This window comes from Balaenoptera physalus, assembly GCF_965194825.1.
Source record: "Balaenoptera physalus genome assembly, chromosome: 8".
In the NCBI taxonomy this organism is placed as follows: Eukaryota; Metazoa; Chordata; class Mammalia; order Artiodactyla; family Balaenopteridae; genus Balaenoptera; species Balaenoptera physalus.
In genome coordinates, this window is record NC_138887.1 from 123651137 (window position 1) to 123668268 (window position 17132).

Below are 17132 nucleotides of genomic sequence, written 5' to 3' on the forward strand. Positions count from 1 at the left end.
GAGACCTAGACGTGTGTATTTTTGATGAAAAGTTCCTGCAGTGATCTGCTGTCCTGCCGGCTCCACAGTCGGCATTTGGACATTGACGCTCCAAACCGACCGTACACACGTATGAGTGAATGTTTATGTGCTTGGCTTACATGAAGTTTCACAACAAAGAATAAAAACAGTGTAATATTGTGTGCTGATGACACATTTAGAGATGGTGAGAAAGTCCTCGGGTGCTGTGTGCAGCTCAGGAACGCTGACGTCCAAGCACATTTCCCAGCTCTGGGCTCAGGTGGTTTTGATCTCGGTAGGGCTTGAGAGAGCCTCAGGTTTATGAAACATTTTCCTTTTTTAGATCATGGTTTGTACTGAAATATAATGTCCTGTAGACAAGTGATTGTGTGTCAGCTGCGAGCAGGAATTCATAACTGACATCTGTGCTTGCTTCTGTAGGTGGAAGTCATTTCGACAGTGCGTGTGGGTTTGGCTTCACATTCCGAAACCCAGATGATGTCTTCAGGGAATTTTTTGGTGGAAGGGACCCATTTTCATTCGACTTCTTCGGTAAGTTCATCGTTCTGGGTCGTTGGTTACATAATGTGTCCGTGACTCTCGAAGACAGACATACCCGTTCTGTTTAATCACAGTTGTAGCTTGTCCTTAAACTTGCTGTCTGAGCAGTGCAGGAGTTTAACTAAACCCCTTTTCCTTCTCCCTTCAGAATATTTTTCTGAATTTACACCTTGCGTGTTTACATAATAAAGCCTTTAATGTACTCATTTCCTTGGCTGTGTTTGCCTCTGATGAACTACCTCTGCAATGGGAAGGATGTGGACACTTGGGGCTCAGAAATGCTGTTCCTGGTCGGACAATGCATTCTATGTGAATTTGCCGTGTAATAGTCTGGTTAAAAACACTAAGCATCGAGGCAGATGTTGTTCAGAAGACATTTGATCTATAAACTTGTTTTTGTTTTTCTAATTGTGGTGTTAGGACTATTGAGTTTGCAGTTTTTGGAAAGAAAGGACACCTCTAGAGCAAGGCATCACAGATGTTCATCTTTGAGAGAACAGCTTTGCCAGAGGAGACTGTGCTGCTCTAGCTGCTGTTTCATTGTAGGGGAGGGTTTCCCATCCGCTGCACCTCTTGGTCCTGGTGCCCGACTAGAGGCAGAGTGTCGGGAACTCATGTTAGGGTCTGGTGTCGGGAACGTCCGGTGTGCTGGGCGGCTCGAGAGGTCAGGGTTCATTCAGCGTGTGCTGCTGAGGCCACTGTTGTCTTTGGCTCCTGGAGGGGGAGACATACCCTGTGTTTGCTCCCTTCATTGCCTGGAGCCTGGTTGAGAAGACTGAACGCCACCTGCAGCCCCTCAGGAGGGAGACAAGAACAGCAGTTCTGTCTACAGCTAACACGGGCACCAGTGGACCCTGCCCGTGCAGGCATGAAGAGGAGTAAGGCGCTACCGTGTCTGGTAGGTGGTGGGCCTTTTACATGGCGCAGTCCTTCAGTTTATTTCAGCTGGGGATTCAGAGAGACTGTCCTTATTTATTTATTTTAACATCTTTATTGGAGTATAATTGGTTTACAACGGTGTGTTAGTTTCTGCGTTTCCTTATTTTTTACTATTTTATGGCTTTACTTTTTAAGGAAGTAGCTTATGGAGGAAAGGTGTGTATGTATACTAGTGTATATTAGCGTTTTCACAGGCAAGTGTAACAACAAAAGCTAAGCAGGGGAGTGTTCCAGTGGGATGGGGCAGGAGACTATGTCTTTTTTGAAGACTTTATTTTTTGCATTAATTGCTGCTACCATAAGCAGAAATATGTATTGGGAAGGCTCCCTATAAATATGATATGAAATATAATTATGTCCTTTATTAATTTTCCCTTATATTGGTAAAATATCTTACTGTAAGAAAAACACAAACAGTTTTAATGATCTTTCCCGTCTTAAAATTACCTTGTGTCTCATTACAACCTTTAGCGAGCTCCAGATGTGTTATTTTGGGGGAGCAGGGCAGGTGCTGGGTGAAATTGGCCCGGTGTCTGCCACCTCGAGCTGTGAGGGGGGTGGCAGAGAAGGCAGAGCAGGCTGCCCTCGCCAGGGCCGTGGCCGGCGGCTCACACGTGCCACTTCATCACTCACAGGGCCTCTCAAGGGAAGAGCCCCTTAGTGCTTGAACAGTAGCCAGGTTTTGTTTTCCTTGGGAAAAAAATCTGACAGGCCAAGGTTTCTCATTAAAAATGATTTTCCTTGAGCCGCTCTTTCTAGAGTAAAGAAGGGATAGAGATGATAATCAGATGTGGATGAGTTAAGTAACATGTGGTTCTTACCCATTATGAGTACTGACTTCCACATCTTCTAAATTGAGGTTTGTGTATATAAAGAAATCTTTATGTGTATCTGTAATTCACTTAGAAGAGTTACAGGTTGCAGGATGTACGGTGGAAATTTCTTCCGTTGGATTCAGAGTCCAGTTTAGGAGAGACCTAGTCTTCCTGTAGATCTAGACTCTGAGGCCCTCTGTTTGAGATACTGCGTTGCTCACGTTTTAGCACTAGGCATTTCCCATATGTTTCTCGTGATTGGTGTGGCAGTGATAACTTGTCCAGTCCATTCTTTTAGGTGTTCTAGGTGACTTCCGTTTTCAGGCTCTCAGGGTTTGCACACAGGAAGAGAATCTGCGCCGCGGCTACTGCAGGTGTGACGTGACGGTGTGCCCCGATGGCGGTATGTTCAGTGCAGAGCTGAGTGAACGTAGGGTTGGGGGTTTTCTGCTTTGGCAGTGATTTAGTTGATGTTTCTCAGTATCCAAATCAACCCGGTTATAGCGTCCATTTATAGTAGTGTGTTATTTTTTCATAATTTTTCACACGACCAACTTTTTTGTGCTCCCGTTTTCCAAAAAAACCAAAAAGAGTAGCTCAAAACCTGTTAAAAGACATTCTGAGCTTCGCTTTGCGTTTATCAGAGTATAAAACCCTCTTGACTTCAGACTCCCCAGATGAAAGGGGAGGAGGCTTGAAGAACCAGAGCTGGTGGGAAGGACTGAGGCCTGAGGGGTGCTGCACAGACCGCCACGCTGCAAGGACTGTTATGTGGCGGGAGGAGGCCGTGGGCCTGCAGGCCTGCAGATAGACGCAAGCCTCCTCGACAGACGCCTTCCCAGAGAGGGAGGGGAGAGCATTTCTAAGACGCCGAAGACTGGCTCTGCAGTGGAGGATGCAGGCCGACCTTTCAAGGCTGACTTTGCCAAATGTAGAGCACGCACAAAACTAGCCTTAGGAGCATGTTAATTGGAAAAAATTAATGAGTAAGGATTATACTAATGTGAATTAGGATGATCCCTTCATTTGTTTATTATTGAAGGATGCGGTTACTCGGTAGAATGATGTTCTAAGATAGAAAACCTTTGACCATTACAGGCCTAGCAGGAAATGCTGTCTGGGAGACATTTCTCATGACTTGCACCGTCTGGTTGGATAGCCAAAACCAAGCTCTGAAACCGAAAGCCTCTTCCCGAGAGCGAGAGTGAGTTCACTTCGCTCGTGTCCCCTCCGCGCGGGCTCAGGTCGTGCATGGGCACCCGGCCGAGGAGGGGAGAGGAGGGGGCGTGGGTGCAGTGCAGGCAGGCGGGGCTGTGGAGGGAGGGGCGCGGCCAGGCGTGGGGGGTCGAGAGCCGGTTGTTCCGTCTTCCTCCAGGGTCGGGGAGGCGGCCCGTGAGCAGCTGGTGCCCGAGGAGGAGGTGGTGCAGGAGGGTAAAGAGGATCTCGAGCCCGGCCGGACGGGGCGGGGGCAAGCTCCCCAGCAAGGGCCTGGAGGCCACCTCCAGTGAGGACGGGCCCCCGGGGGCCCGAGGGGTGTGAGGATGCGGGCCCGAGCTCGAGGCCCCGCTCCTGCCCCGGCGGGCTGTGCGGTGAGCAGGGCGCTGACTCCCTGCCCACGGTGTGTCTGGAATAAAGACTTCCTGCTGCTAGTGCCTGACGGTCCTTGGGCAGCTCCCCGCGGCCGTTGTGGAGGTGAGTGGAGATGCACAGGGGCCTGGGACGCCCTGCCGGCCACCCTCCACGCGGAAGCCGTGTCACAGCCCGAGGCAGCGCCTGTGCTAGTGTGCAAGCGGCGGGAACAGCAGACCCCGAGGTTGGAGCCTGAGACAGGGTGCGGCCTGCCTGGGTCCCTCCCCAGGCCTCTTCCAGCTTCTGGTGGCCTCAGATGGTTCTTTCTGTGTCTTCACATCGTGTTCCCTCTGCATGTCCAGATGTCCCTTTTTATAAGGACACTAGTGGCATGGCATCAGGGCCACCCGAGAGAGCTCCTTGTAACTGGGTCGTCTGCAGAGGCCCTACTTCCCACATGAGGTCACGGTCACTGGCCTGGGGGTTAGGAAGGCCGCATCGATGGGGGCCCCGTTCACCCTATAACGTGTGAAGACTTGTTCTGCGGTTTAGGAGCAGCACATTTTGAAAGGGGAAGCCTTTGAAGTTAGACACGCCGAGAGAAGCCGGACGTGGGAGAGCGTAGCCTGTGGCGGTGGGAGAGGCCCTTGGGAGAGGCAGGGCCCAGGTGGTGACCCCCCCCCGCCCCCGGGTGGGCCTGAGACCCGGCGGCCAGCGTGCCCCCGTCCCCGTGGGCCCAGGCTCCGCCTGCACTGACCTGCACGCGAGGAATTGGAAAGGCGGCATGGAGTAAGGCTTCAGGTCCACACCAGACAGCGTGTGAAGTTTCCTGCTAAAGGAGTTAAAAGAAAAACACTTTCCACGAGACTTAAAACAACTACGAAGCCCCTGTTGAGCCCCTGGGCCCCCACGCTGGGGGAGGGGTGCTGGGGCCAGGAGGCCAGGAGGACCGGAGGGTGGCTCTGTCCGTGTTTGGGAAGTCTTCCGTCGGAACGGGGAGCAGGCGTGTGAAGATAGCTGGGCGAGGGCGGGTGCCGTGCTGGTGGGCCTCGTGTTCCTCTGACCCAGACCCCGCCCCGGCCCAGCCCCAGCGGGAGGGGAGAGGGTTTCCTGAGAAGGTCGCGCTCGGTGGTTTTCTGGGCCACGAGAGCAGCAGCCGCGAGGTTCGGATCATCTCCCCCGGGGAAGCCAGCACCTGCCGCGAGCTGGTTTTGAGGGTTTTAATGGAGCTTCCGGCGCCACCCAGGGCAGAGCTCCCCGAGTCCGTGTAGGGCTTGCTCTCCTTCCCTTCCTCCTGGAGTGGTGCTCCCCCGGCCTCAGGTGCAGGGCGAGGGCAGGGCGCTGGGTGGGTGGCTTGGCTCCCTAGTGGTTTGTGAGGGGACGGGTGGCACCAAGAGAGAGAAGGGACCCTGGCGAGACGGGCCACACATTGACCCTCACAGACTCTGTGAGGGACAGAGAGTCTCAGGGAGCCCCAGACCTCTGCTGGCGTCTGAAATGGGACGATTTGGGTCCAGTGTGTGTATTTGGGATCCTTGGCTTGGACAGAGTTCTGTAATCATTAGAAACTACAGTGCTCCTACCAGACCTGTGATGTAACTAGAAACTGCATTTTGTAACAAAATAGTTGTATGCAGAGTTGAAAGTGTGATGTTCATTTGGCATATATTATCTGCTTACTGTTTAGTGCCAGGCACCACCAGATGCCGGTTCAGCCACGGAGAGGTGTCCCAAACCCATCCTCCCCAGGGTTCCAATCTTGTATCACGCTATGGCTGTGTTTCTGATTTGTTCCTGTTTCTGTTTCAGATTCTTTTCAAATATCTTATTTTCTACTTCTGAATATGTGAGAAAAAAACATTTTAAAACTTGAAGTTGTCGTGAAAGGAGTGTTTTGGTTTTTGTTTGTGGTGTTGGGATTAGCTGGGAGATTATCACGTTGAAATCTGTCTGCTCCCCTTGGCCTTTGAATTGCAAGTGTTTCCCCTTTCCTAAGGGTTGCTGTAGTTGAGCTTTGAAACTGTAGTACAGTGTGATTTTCCTTTGTTTGAAAGGCCCAGGATGCTTTTTCGAGTTTATGGTGTTTTCCTTTTTTGTGCGGTTTTCTGTGTGTGCCTGGGAACTTGATGGCGTGTGGCCATGGGAAGGGACCGGCGGCTGCCCTGAGTCACCAGTGCAGGCCTCTCCCTTGCTTGGGTTTTGTGTTCACTGAAATGTTTCCTTCAGGACAGAGGGAGGAGTGCTCATAATCATGGCACTTGGCTTTGCTTCTGTTGGCGTTTGGTGTGGACTTCAGTATTTGGCTTGAGTTGGTTTCAGCCAACTGTTGTGGTGTGGTTACTGTTCTATCAGATACTGAATTTTGGTAAAATTTAAGGAAATGCATGGGTCTAAACATCTTTGCACTTAGCTTTTTCCTTAAGTCTTCCTCTGTGTATGTATGCGTGTAAACGTTTGTTCCATTTTGTGCTTAATTTTTTCACAGCATTCAGTGCAGTGTATTTTTTGTCGTAAGTTTGACATCGTTACTTAGGGTGTTGGTCAGTTTAGTGTTTTGCAAATGTCACCTTCAGGGACTGTGTTTAGTACTTCTGAGAGAAGAGCAGGATCTTACCAAGTTGTAGAGGTGTGTTTGATCCAGGATGCCTAAGACACTGAAAAGAAAGAGTTAAATCATAGGATAGGTATGTGCCTGTTTCCTGTAATGTTTGTATCTCACGGCACAGCATTGTTACGGGATAAAGACCTGGCTAAAGACTCTTCTAAAATGACCAAGGATACAGAGTTTAGAAAGTCTTTTATTAGGTTGTCCAGAGAGACAGATCCAACAGGGTGTGTATCTCTATATCTCTCTCTGAAGAAATTTAGTATAAGGAATGGGCTCATTTGATTATGAAGATGGACACTTTGAAAATCTGCAGAGCTGATGCCCCAGTTTGACTCCATCAGGCTAGAAGTGCCATCAGTGTTCCGGTTCAGAAGCCATCAGGCAGGAGAATTCTCTTGTGTTTAGAGGGGTGGGGGTTGGCCTTCTGGTCTAGTCAGCCCTTTGGCTGATGGGATGGGGCCCGCCCACCCTGGGGAGGCCAGTCTGCTCTGCTCACTGGGCGGTCATCTCACCCGAGAACACCCTTGGAGACGCCCCCAAGAGCTGGGTGCTGTGGCCCCTTCAGGTTGACACACAGAAACCGTCCACTCCTTCCCAGCTCGGCACCCACACTCGTTATCTCCTTGAACCATGCTTAATCTCCAAATAGAGACAATAGCAAGATCATAATCGTGCCTAACGCGATGGCTGTCCTGCATGTAATCGAGAATGTGCTAACCTTTCTCCCAAATAGGAGGTCAGGTCCTTGAACTTACCTTTCTCCTTGGTGCCCTATAGCTGAAACACTGTGATACAAAGCCTGCACTTGATGTGATGTGATGTGATAAGGGGGTAAAAGAGGCAAGAAAACAAAGTTGTGCTTAGTATTTATGAATAACGTGTATGTACAAAGTATTCATAACGAAATTAGGAGGAAATACACCCGGCAGTTCCAGCCCTTGTTTCTGTAACAGGGCCTGTGGTCGTAGCTGCTGTTTGTAACTACCTCCTTCTTCCACCTGGTCCATATTCCCTTTGCCCATCAGGCACCTCGGCTGGCTGTGTGGTTCTGTATCCCTGGGGGAGTGAAAGTAAAAAAGTACTTGGTAGAATATTTGGTTATGTTGACATGTCTTATTAAAACTTATTTCTAAAGTAAATGCAGTATTTGCCCCTTTTAACCTCAAAAATAATAATATAACACAGGCTCAATGTAAGAAATTGGACAACGTAAATGAGATAAAAGGAGGGAGGGGGGAATCAACCTTTGTCTTACCACCAATTGAAAGTCCACTGTCAACATTTTTCAGATATTACAGTTGGGATGTGTGTGTGTGTGTGTGTGTGTGTGTGTGTGTGTGTGTATATATATGTTCTCTTCTGCCTTTTTCTAAAGCGTAAACTTGATGACCATTCAAATACTTGCATTTAACATGCTCTCCATTCATTTACTCTTTTGGAAAATTAGGTAAGTTTCAGTTTTCACTATAAATGCTTTGGACTCCTTTAGTATAGTAAGTTATTTCCATGTTTGATGAGTTGATTTCCCTGAAGTAGAATTGAATTGCTGGATTGAAGGGTCTTTAAAAATTGTATTTCGCTTGGGGGGCTGACGATCATAACAGCTCATGACCCGTACTCCCCCGACCAGCAGCAGCCAGTGACGGGGGCTCTTAATAAGGAGTGCCTGATCTCACAGTGGCACCTGTTAACAACACGTCGCTATAATCATGACTTTTATTTTTAATGTGTTTTTTGGTGTCACCATGACTATTACAAATGAGACTTTTCATTTTTAGGGTTAACTGTAGTATCTGAAATTACACGTTAAAATTCGGTGACTACTTGAATTGTAGAAAGTCATACTTAGGCTGTATAATAGAAAAATATGCAAGATAAAAGATTTTAAAAATAAAAGAATACAAAAGTACAAGAAAATGTAATTGAAAAGCTAGCTGGGCCTTATTCTTACAACATACTACTCAACCATCTTTTGAAGTAGCTTCTGAAGAAGGTGATTTTATAATTATGAAAGGCTTAATTTAGCTTCATGTAAACAAATTAAAACCGTTTGTTTAGTGGTGGTATCACATGGACACTGGTTTAAGTTGGTCTCAAAAGCCCTGTGAACAACCTTTAAAGATTTACTTGCTGTATGAACCTTAAATTGTAACATAACTAATTGTTACAGCAGTAATAAAAGGAACATTGCAGAAGGACACAAACAACATGATTCAGTGTAAAATAAAATTTTAGAGCATGCCGAACAACACATCGTTTAGGAATTCGTATATGGATAGTGAAAATCTAAAGCTGGTCCTGTAGATTCTTCTTAACGAACGGCTACTTCTTGAAAGAGAAAATTACTGCGCTGTGAGTTTAAACTGTACTTGTTACATTATGTTTCTGTGTCTTAACGTGGGTGGTTGTAACATAAGAATGTGAATTATCTGTCATCTTGTAGATCGGATCTATAGAGAATGTGTCACTGCAGGTGTGTAGGCCATGATAATAAGGTAAAAGGTGACTTAGTAAATAGAATGCTTGTATTTTATTTGAACAGGATAAAGTCTCTGAAGAAATTTACAAAATGTCTCCAGCTCTAGATAAAGTTATGGTTCATTTTTCTACTTGCACTTCTAAATATGGTAATAATGGGACTGTAAGCCCTGTTCACAAGGTAGCTGGTAAATGAATTTCTTAAAATTGTGTTTGAAAACGGTGGCGTCTACTGTGGAAGTGGGAATTAAGCCAAGACCAGCAGGCCCTGGGGCTTCCTTGTTCACAGCAGCAGCCCTTGCCCAGTACTGCCGGGGACTCGGGTCCCCTGTGGGGCGGTGGACGTGGTCTCTGTGCGGACATGTTCACTCCTCCTCCCTCTAGCACTGCCTTCTTTCTAGATCTCTCAACAGGCCACCAGTGACCAGGTTTTCTAAATGTTTGCTTCTTCAGGCCTGTGTTCGTGTACTTTGCATAGCTTGCTTATTTAAGAGAGGCCTTGTAGGTTTTTTTTTTTTTGCTTTTTAAAAAAATTTTATTTATTTTTGGCCGCGTTGGGTCTTCGTTACTGAGTGCAGGCTTTCTGTAGCTGCGGCGAGCGGGGGCTGCTCTTGTTGCAGAGCGCGGGCTCTAGGCGAGTGCGGCCATGTCGTTTTGCCACCCCTTTCCTCGCCCCCATTCTGAGCGTTCCTTAAGCTGCCTTGGCCTTGCCTGGCCCTTGGTCATTCCTCGGGGTCTGTGACCAACAGCGCACGTAACCTCTCGCACATCCTTTCAGGTCACTGCCAGTTACCCTGGGGGTGTGGTACGCTGCTCAGGTCACGTTTGTCTGTAAGCATGAGTGCACCATGAATCTCAATTTCTACTTGGTTTCGTGCTCACTGTGTGTTAACTTTTCTATTTACTTTTATTTTCTTTTCATTTTACTACTCAAATGCATTAACTTCCTGCTTTGGTCACTCTTGCCTTGTCTTAAAAATATGCCGTGCTGATTCTGTAGTTTGTGTGTCATGGGTTGCTTTTCTCTTTCCCCGACATGCATTTCTACCTTACTCATCCGTCAGGAGTCCTTGTTTTTATTTTTCTTTTTTCTTTTTTTATTTAAAATCAGCTATCATTCTTAATGGACACTTTTTTGTTGTTGTTAATAAATTTATTTATTTATTTTTAGCTGCGTTGGGTCTTTGTTTCTGTGCGAGGGCTTTCTCCAGTTGCGGCGAGCGGGGGCCACTCTTCATCGCGGTGCGCGGGCCTCTCACTGTTGCGGCCTCTCTTGTTGCGGAGTAGAGGCTCCAGGCGCACAGGCTCAGTATTTGTGGCTCACGGGCCCAGTTGCTCCACGGCATGTGGGATCTTCCCAGACCAGGGCTCGAACCCATGTCCCCTGCACCGGCAGGCAGACTCTCAACCACTGCGCCACCGGGAAAGCCCAGTGAATTTTTTAAAAAGTTTGTATAATTCATGTTTTCAGTAGGTGCTCACTGATTGATGATAATAACCAAAAAAAGCCCCTGAACTGTCAAGGCTAATCTTATTTTTATTTTCAGGAGCATTTTGGTATCTCTGGTAGTAATACGATGCCTATTCACGTTAGTAATTTTCTATTAAAGTATAATGTAGTGTCTGCCAATTAACATTTATTCAGATTTGACTTCAGCTAATCCTTTCTAAAATTTTTTTGAGATGTCAGGCTTACAGAAAAGTAAAAGGGATTCCTTAGCACTTGGCCCAGAATCACCAGCTGTTAAATTTTGCCTTACTTTGCTACAGCATTCTCTTGCGTTATAAGTAAATACGTTAGAAGAATCCATTTTTGTTTTTATTCCTGAATGACTTTGGAGAAGGCAGCCCAGACTCCATGCAGTATGACTACTTAGGTGTGAAATCATCCTAACCTTTTAAATGGTGTCAGCTGGGACAGTGTCTACCAGAACTTTCAGTAAAAAGCTGTGTTAAAACAGCTCTCTGTCCAAGTCTGTAGTGCAGATTAATGACCTTGAGTTTTATATTTATATATAGTGTTGTGTTTTTTTGTTTGTTTTAAATCCCCGATGTATTCTAGCTTTAGTTGCATTAAACAAGTAAGTAAAAGTGCTGGTTAGATGGACTTTTGGCTGCTCTGTCGATAGGCACATTGTTGTAATTTCTTGGTAAGTTTTTTGTTCCTAATGGAACAGTGTATCATAAGGCATTAACCCTTATTGAAGCTCTCCTGTGAAAAAGCAAAATTGAATCAAGATTTCACAAAGCACTTCTGTTTGTTTTTAGAAGACCCGTTTGAGGACTTCTTTGGGAATCGAAGGGGCCCCCGCGGAAGCCGGAACCGAGGCACGGGGTCGTTTTTCTCCGCTTTCAGTGGATTTCCCTCTTTTGGAGGGGGATTTTCTTCTTTTGATACAGGTACTAACTAAACAAATCTGTGCTTAGTAACCTACATTTTTTCCCTAATCTTCCCAAGAATGTTATACTTGAAAACCTACTTCTGATCTTAACTGTTAAAGGCGGCCAGCATTTAATGAAATTGCTGGTTAGAAGGAGTAAGGTGTTTTGAGATAAATAACTGTGAGATAACCCACTTAGACAATCTCACTAAATCCTTTTTTATCTAACCTCAGCAGTTAAAAAAATTCCAGTATCTTAGGAGAGTCCAGGTTGATGGGGTCAGGAGGTGGGGCTTCAATGAGGTCTGTGTGTGACCAGAGCCAAGCTGAGTCCCCAGGTGAGGTGTGGTCACTTGTGTTCGCCCTGCCGCACGGAGCTTAGCTGTTGATGTAGAGGCCGTCCACCAGCTGCAGTCACATGCACACGGCCTGACGCAACCCTGTGTTTCACCTGAAGAATTGTAACCTTAGCTTTTCTTTGACGCTCGCCCAGTTCCTCTTAACAGAGGAGCTGCCGTGTTTCTGGGGCTCAGTTTTGTTTAAATGCTCTGGGGTGAGCACTGGCTGTGCTCCTTGTACAGGTCCCCACACAGCGCACCTGCGAGGGCCCTTCTCCTCAAGTGCCAGCTGGACTTGGTTACACAGGGCAGGTGTCGGTGCACTTGCGTCCAGCACATCCTTTCGTTAGAGGCCATGTAATGTGCTCAGGTGTAAGGGAGAGTAAAATAGAGCTGGTTAAAAATACCACAACAGTACTTCATTTAAGAAATGTGTGTGGGACGGGACGCAGTCCTTACCTTTAAGGATCCTCAGGAAGAGTTGTTAGGGAGTGTGGGACGTGTGCTGTGATGTGGACCTTTTGGAGTGGGACAGGTAGGTGAGTTCTTTCAACAAGCAAGCAGTCTCAACGTCGAAGTTGGCTTGCTTTGGTGTGGCTGTGGAAGTCAGTGTCCGTAGTCGATCACCATGTAATTGAGAATTAGTCCGTGAACTGCAGACCCGTGCTATTCCAGATAATTCTTTGTGGTATTCTTTCTAAAGTTATTTCAGCTTTTTAATAATTCAGATTTTTTTTTTTTTAATTTTTATTTATTTATTTTTGGCTGTGTTGGGTCTTCGTTTCTGAGCGAGGGCTCTCTCCAGCTGCGGCAAGCGGGGGCCACTCTTCATCGCGGTGCGCGGGCCTCTCACTATCGCGGCCTCTCCTGTTGTGGAGCACAGGCTCCAGACGCGCAGGCTCAGTAGTTGTGGCTCACGGGCCCAGCTGCTCCGTGGCATGTGGGATCCCCCCAGACCAGGGCTCGAACCCGTGTCCCCTGCACCGGCAGGCAGATTCTCAACCGCTGCGCCACCAGGGAAGCCCAATAATTCAGATTTTTATTTCTTGTGGTCACAATTACAGGGAGCAAGTCAGAAGCAAGTTGGGTTTGCCCATCTGTGGCGGGAAATTCGCTCCATTCCTGTGAGATGCATGGCACCAAGTTGCTCCCCTTCAGTAGGGTGAAGTGCAGGGAAGCCCAGCAGAACCCTTTGTAAAGGGGGGGGGGTTCCTCCTGCCCTGTGGCTCTGATGAAAATGTGTGCATTAAATCAACAGTGGACGTACTAGTCTCTAATCTTTCTTTCCTGTTTTCCTACAGGATTCACTTCCTTTGGTTCACTAGGTCACGGGGGCCTCACTTCATTCTCTTCCACGGCATTTGGTGGCGGTGGGATGGGCAACTACAAATCTATATCAACTTCTACTAAAGTGGTTAATGGCAGAAAAATCACTACAAAGAGGTACAGTGATCTTCTCTAGTTCATATTTCGAATAAGTAGGTGTGGTGTTTCATTGGTGCCACATTTTCTTTGCACACCCTCCAGTGTGTGACATAGGGGTTGTATGTTAAGTCTGTCTGGTACCATGAGAATCTTTATCTCCGATTTAGAGCTTTTCCTTCTGAATTTTTGCTCAGTGTTATATATTAGACATCACCTTTATTTAGAGCCATGTTCATGGGTAATAGTGTGTTGGAATGGTAAAATGGAAACCGTTCATAGTGAAACCGTGACCATTCTGACTGCTAGTGCTTGTGCCCGTGTCCAGTGTCAGATTTTAAGAAACGTCTGTCCTCAGCAGGTTGGCTTCAGCCACAAAATTAGTAATTGCACGTTTATCTGTGGCAAGCCCTGTAAAAATATGCATGTATATTCACATATATGTTTACTTATTTGATAACAAGATGTTAAAATGCCTCTTATTCCCCCGCCCCAGGATTATCGAGAATGGTCAAGAGAGAGTGGAAGTCGAAGAAGACGGCCAGCTGAAGTCCTTGACGATAAATGGTAAGGAGCAGCTGCTGCGCTTGGATAACAAGTAGCTCGCCGCACGTGCGCAGCAGAGCGTTCCCTCTGGCGCGCGCCGTGGGAGGATTGACAGGAACATTTTTTTGAAGATTTCACACGAACTCGACTTTCCGTATAACTGTACTTAATCTAAAGTATTTATACACAGCTCATTGGAGCCCTACTTGTCATAGACTTTTGAGTTTATTGTTGGGACCACATGATAGGACCATTTTTTTTTTGTCTTTAAAATTGTTGTAAATCTCTGTATGCACTTTGCTTTTTTATTAAACGTAATCCAAGGTGGCCGTGACTCTTGCGTACACTAACACCAGCACGGACCTGCTTTTCCATTGTGTTTGAAACATGAGCCAAGTAGTGTCAGCCTGCTGTGAAGTTAATAACATCGCCAGGGCGAATCTTCCACAAAAGTAATTTGAATTTTTTTGAGTATTTAGTAGTGAAAGATATTAATGCATTAATGGTAATACATTTCTGGTTTAATATAAATTGAGGATGTTTTCTAGTTGTGCATGAATGCTGGCAACTTAGTAAGTTTTGACAATTGTTTAAATATGTAATGTGTTAAGCTTAGGTTTAAAAAGTTAAGCTGGTAAACTGGGTCTTTGTCATTTGCTTAAAAAAAAAAAAGAAAATAAATGCAAATGTGTTTGGTGCATTCTTTCCTTAGTGGGGCGAGGCCTCCTGTGTGTGTGTGTGTGACTTTGTGCCTGGGCTCCCAGAGTCCTTTCCATTCCTGCTGTGTCTGGTCACTAAGGCCGATGCTGGACATCAGTTACGTGTGTTCTTTGGTGTATTTGGAGTGTGTATGAAAATTTTCCTATCAGTGTTGAATAATGATTAGCAATTTATTGAACATTTCTTCGGTGAGGGAGGAAACGGCTGTCCAGTTTTCCATTCTTCAGAATATGTTGTTGTTTTCTAGGTTATGTTTGATGCCAGCTCATTTAAAGATAATATGCATAGTAAAGTCATGGAATGATATAGGTGTGGGCAAATATAAAGGTGTTTCTTTTGTTTTTCAATCAGTATAATCTGTCACGATAACCATTGATAACTAGAATTCCAGCCAGAGGAATATGAAACAAGAGTTTGATTGTATTTATACTGCCCCACTCGAGTTTGTTTTGGAACTAAGCAGTGTGAAACTGCTAGAAGGTGTTAAAAAAGACATTGCAAACTTGAATGTAAGTATTGGAAGACAGCTGGACCAGGGAAGACAAGGAAAGGGGCTTCCGTGTGCCTGCCGTCTTAGCTCGCAGAGCCTGCGGAGGAGGAGGTGTAGGCACCCCACACGCCGGGAAACCACATTGCAGAATCTGCTTTCACAAACTGAAACCCTAGTACCAGAAAGTCTGCTTTCGTTGTTGCCGTCAGGATAGGTGGTTTCTCTGTTACTATGTGAGAAGCTCACAGGAACAGCTGCCAGTTCCCTGACTTGGAGATTATATTTTTCATTGATGGGTGGAACGAACCGTTCGGTAGAACAGGCTCGATGGCCCCCTCGGGACACCAGGTCAACGAAGAGAAGTCTCATCCGGCCCCCAGTTGTTAGTGTCCCAGGACGCGTTTCATTGGAACCTTGGCTTTACACGTCTGAATGTCCTGGGACGGTCGGGTTTAGTGCAGCCCCGGTCGTGAGCAGGTCGCTCCACTTGAGGGCGCAGGTGGACGGTGAACCTCTCCTGGTGACGTGTTTTTGAGGGGAGCATCGCAGCCACATGTTCGCTGTTCCCGCCTGTGAGAAGTGCCATTATTCTGCACGTCTGTGAATAGGAATGTTAATGAAATAGGATAGAGAGCTTTTGCCGTCGGGGCTTGTTCCCTGAGTACTTGGAAGCAGTCAGGTTCGTTCCTGCAGCCTTGAGTCCGGTGTGCTGTGAAACAGCTGTGAGCGGTGAGGTGAGTGTTGTTTCCAGCACTGGTCGTATCACCCACAGAAGGAGTGACTCGGAACAAGAGCATTTAATTTACGTTACAGGTTTGGTCATTTGTTAGTCCCTGTACTTTCTGATTTAAAAAAAAAAAAAAAAATCTTCCTGTAGCCCTGAATGCCTTTGCAGCGGGAGACTGAGCTCCCCACAAACTGCCGCTGCCCACTGTCTGGGTGAGCCCGCCGCCGGGGCTGTCGCATCATGTGTGCGCTCGTTTCCTCCATGCTCAGGGGGTTATCGTAACAGTCGCTCAGGATGGAGGTCTTCTGTTTAGTTCCCCGGAGCACAGTCTTGAGGGGGCAGCAGTGTGCTGTGCTTTTCTCACTTACGCTCTGTTTTCTTGTTCCCTGTGGTTTGCACCTCCGTTGCTTTGATGTAGTTCAGTGATGGCTGGTTGCCTCATTCCTGTCTTTTCAGTTCAGGTTTCAAAGGTTCCAGGTTTGCTTTTAGCAGCCCGGTTACTGCTTCTTTGTGATACAGATGATACCAGTGGTCACACCTGCCCCGGTAGCTCATCTTTCTTCCTCTTTTGAGGGTCCACAAAGGGCACATTGTAGAAGTTTGCAGAGAAAGCTTTAGACTTACCTGAAGTTACTCTTGTAACCTGTGTGTCTGGCCTGCTGGAGTTTTCAGTACAGATGTGGGGAAGCTCCAGGGACGTTATTCGTGGGACAGCACCTTTCCAGTCAGTTTTCCCTTTGTTTGTTGTCTACTGAAGCCTCGCCACTCCTGCTTGATTACCCACTAGCTGTCCTCAGCCTCCTCAGGGGCTGCTCTTCTTTCTCCTTTCAGCACTACATACTCACATGAAAATATTTTTTTAGAGAATCCAGCAGTAGTTTGTAATTCATTTAATTGTCTCTGCTGTTGCTTCTCTGTGGTTAGCCATCAGCAAGTTCAATAATGGGATAATTATTACTATTTCAGGAGGTTTTCAAGCACAAAATTGTGGAGTGAGTGTGAGCACTTGATATGGTGTGGTCAAGTGGAGGTTGAACTGTATGACCCAGTGGCCTTTTTTTGTTTTTTTAATGAGGTACGAGATTCTGCCTCCCTTTGAGTTATTTTCAAGGTGATTGGTACTTTCAGAGTGGGTGGTTTAATGCTGCAAGTCTAGAAACATTTGCTTAAATAATTAGATTCTTCCTCAGTCACCGTTTCTTGCATCCTTAAAGTTAGTCTAAGGCTTCTGCTTTTAGAGCTGGTCACATGGGTGACTTTTGATTTTTGTCTCAGCACCTTTGAATCTGCTATTCCTTGCAATTCTAATGAATTGGGTTAATTAGATGGAGATTTAGTAGAGTATGACTAGTGGTTAAAATGGGATAAGAACTTTTTTTCTTTTTTTTTTTGGTGACTAAATTAGTTATTTCATCTTGCTACTTGAACAGGTCAGAGGAGGGAAGGTTACAACAGCTGTTTCTCTGTCAATCAGAAATCTAGAAATCATGGTGATCATGGATTTCCAAAGACTAGACCTGGCTGGGACTTTGGAGAGA

The 17132-nt window shown here is 46.4% G+C and overlaps 1 protein-coding gene across 7 annotated transcripts in view; it reads left to right on the plus strand.

The window, feature by feature from the left end:
• DNAJB6 (DnaJ heat shock protein family (Hsp40) member B6) overlaps positions 1–17132 on the plus strand; it is a 58105-nt gene that overhangs the window by 23080 nt on the left and 17893 nt on the right. For all 7 annotated transcript variants that reach the window (XM_082472670.1, XM_082472669.1, XM_082472665.1 and 4 more), the window contains 4 exons: positions 442–552; positions 11239–11370; positions 12991–13132; positions 13608–13678. In XM_082472670.1, the coding sequence (XP_082328796.1) occupies positions 442–552; positions 11239–11370; positions 12991–13132; positions 13608–13678 (456 nt within the window). The remainder of the gene's footprint in view (positions 1–441; positions 553–11238; positions 11371–12990; positions 13133–13607; positions 13679–17132) is intronic.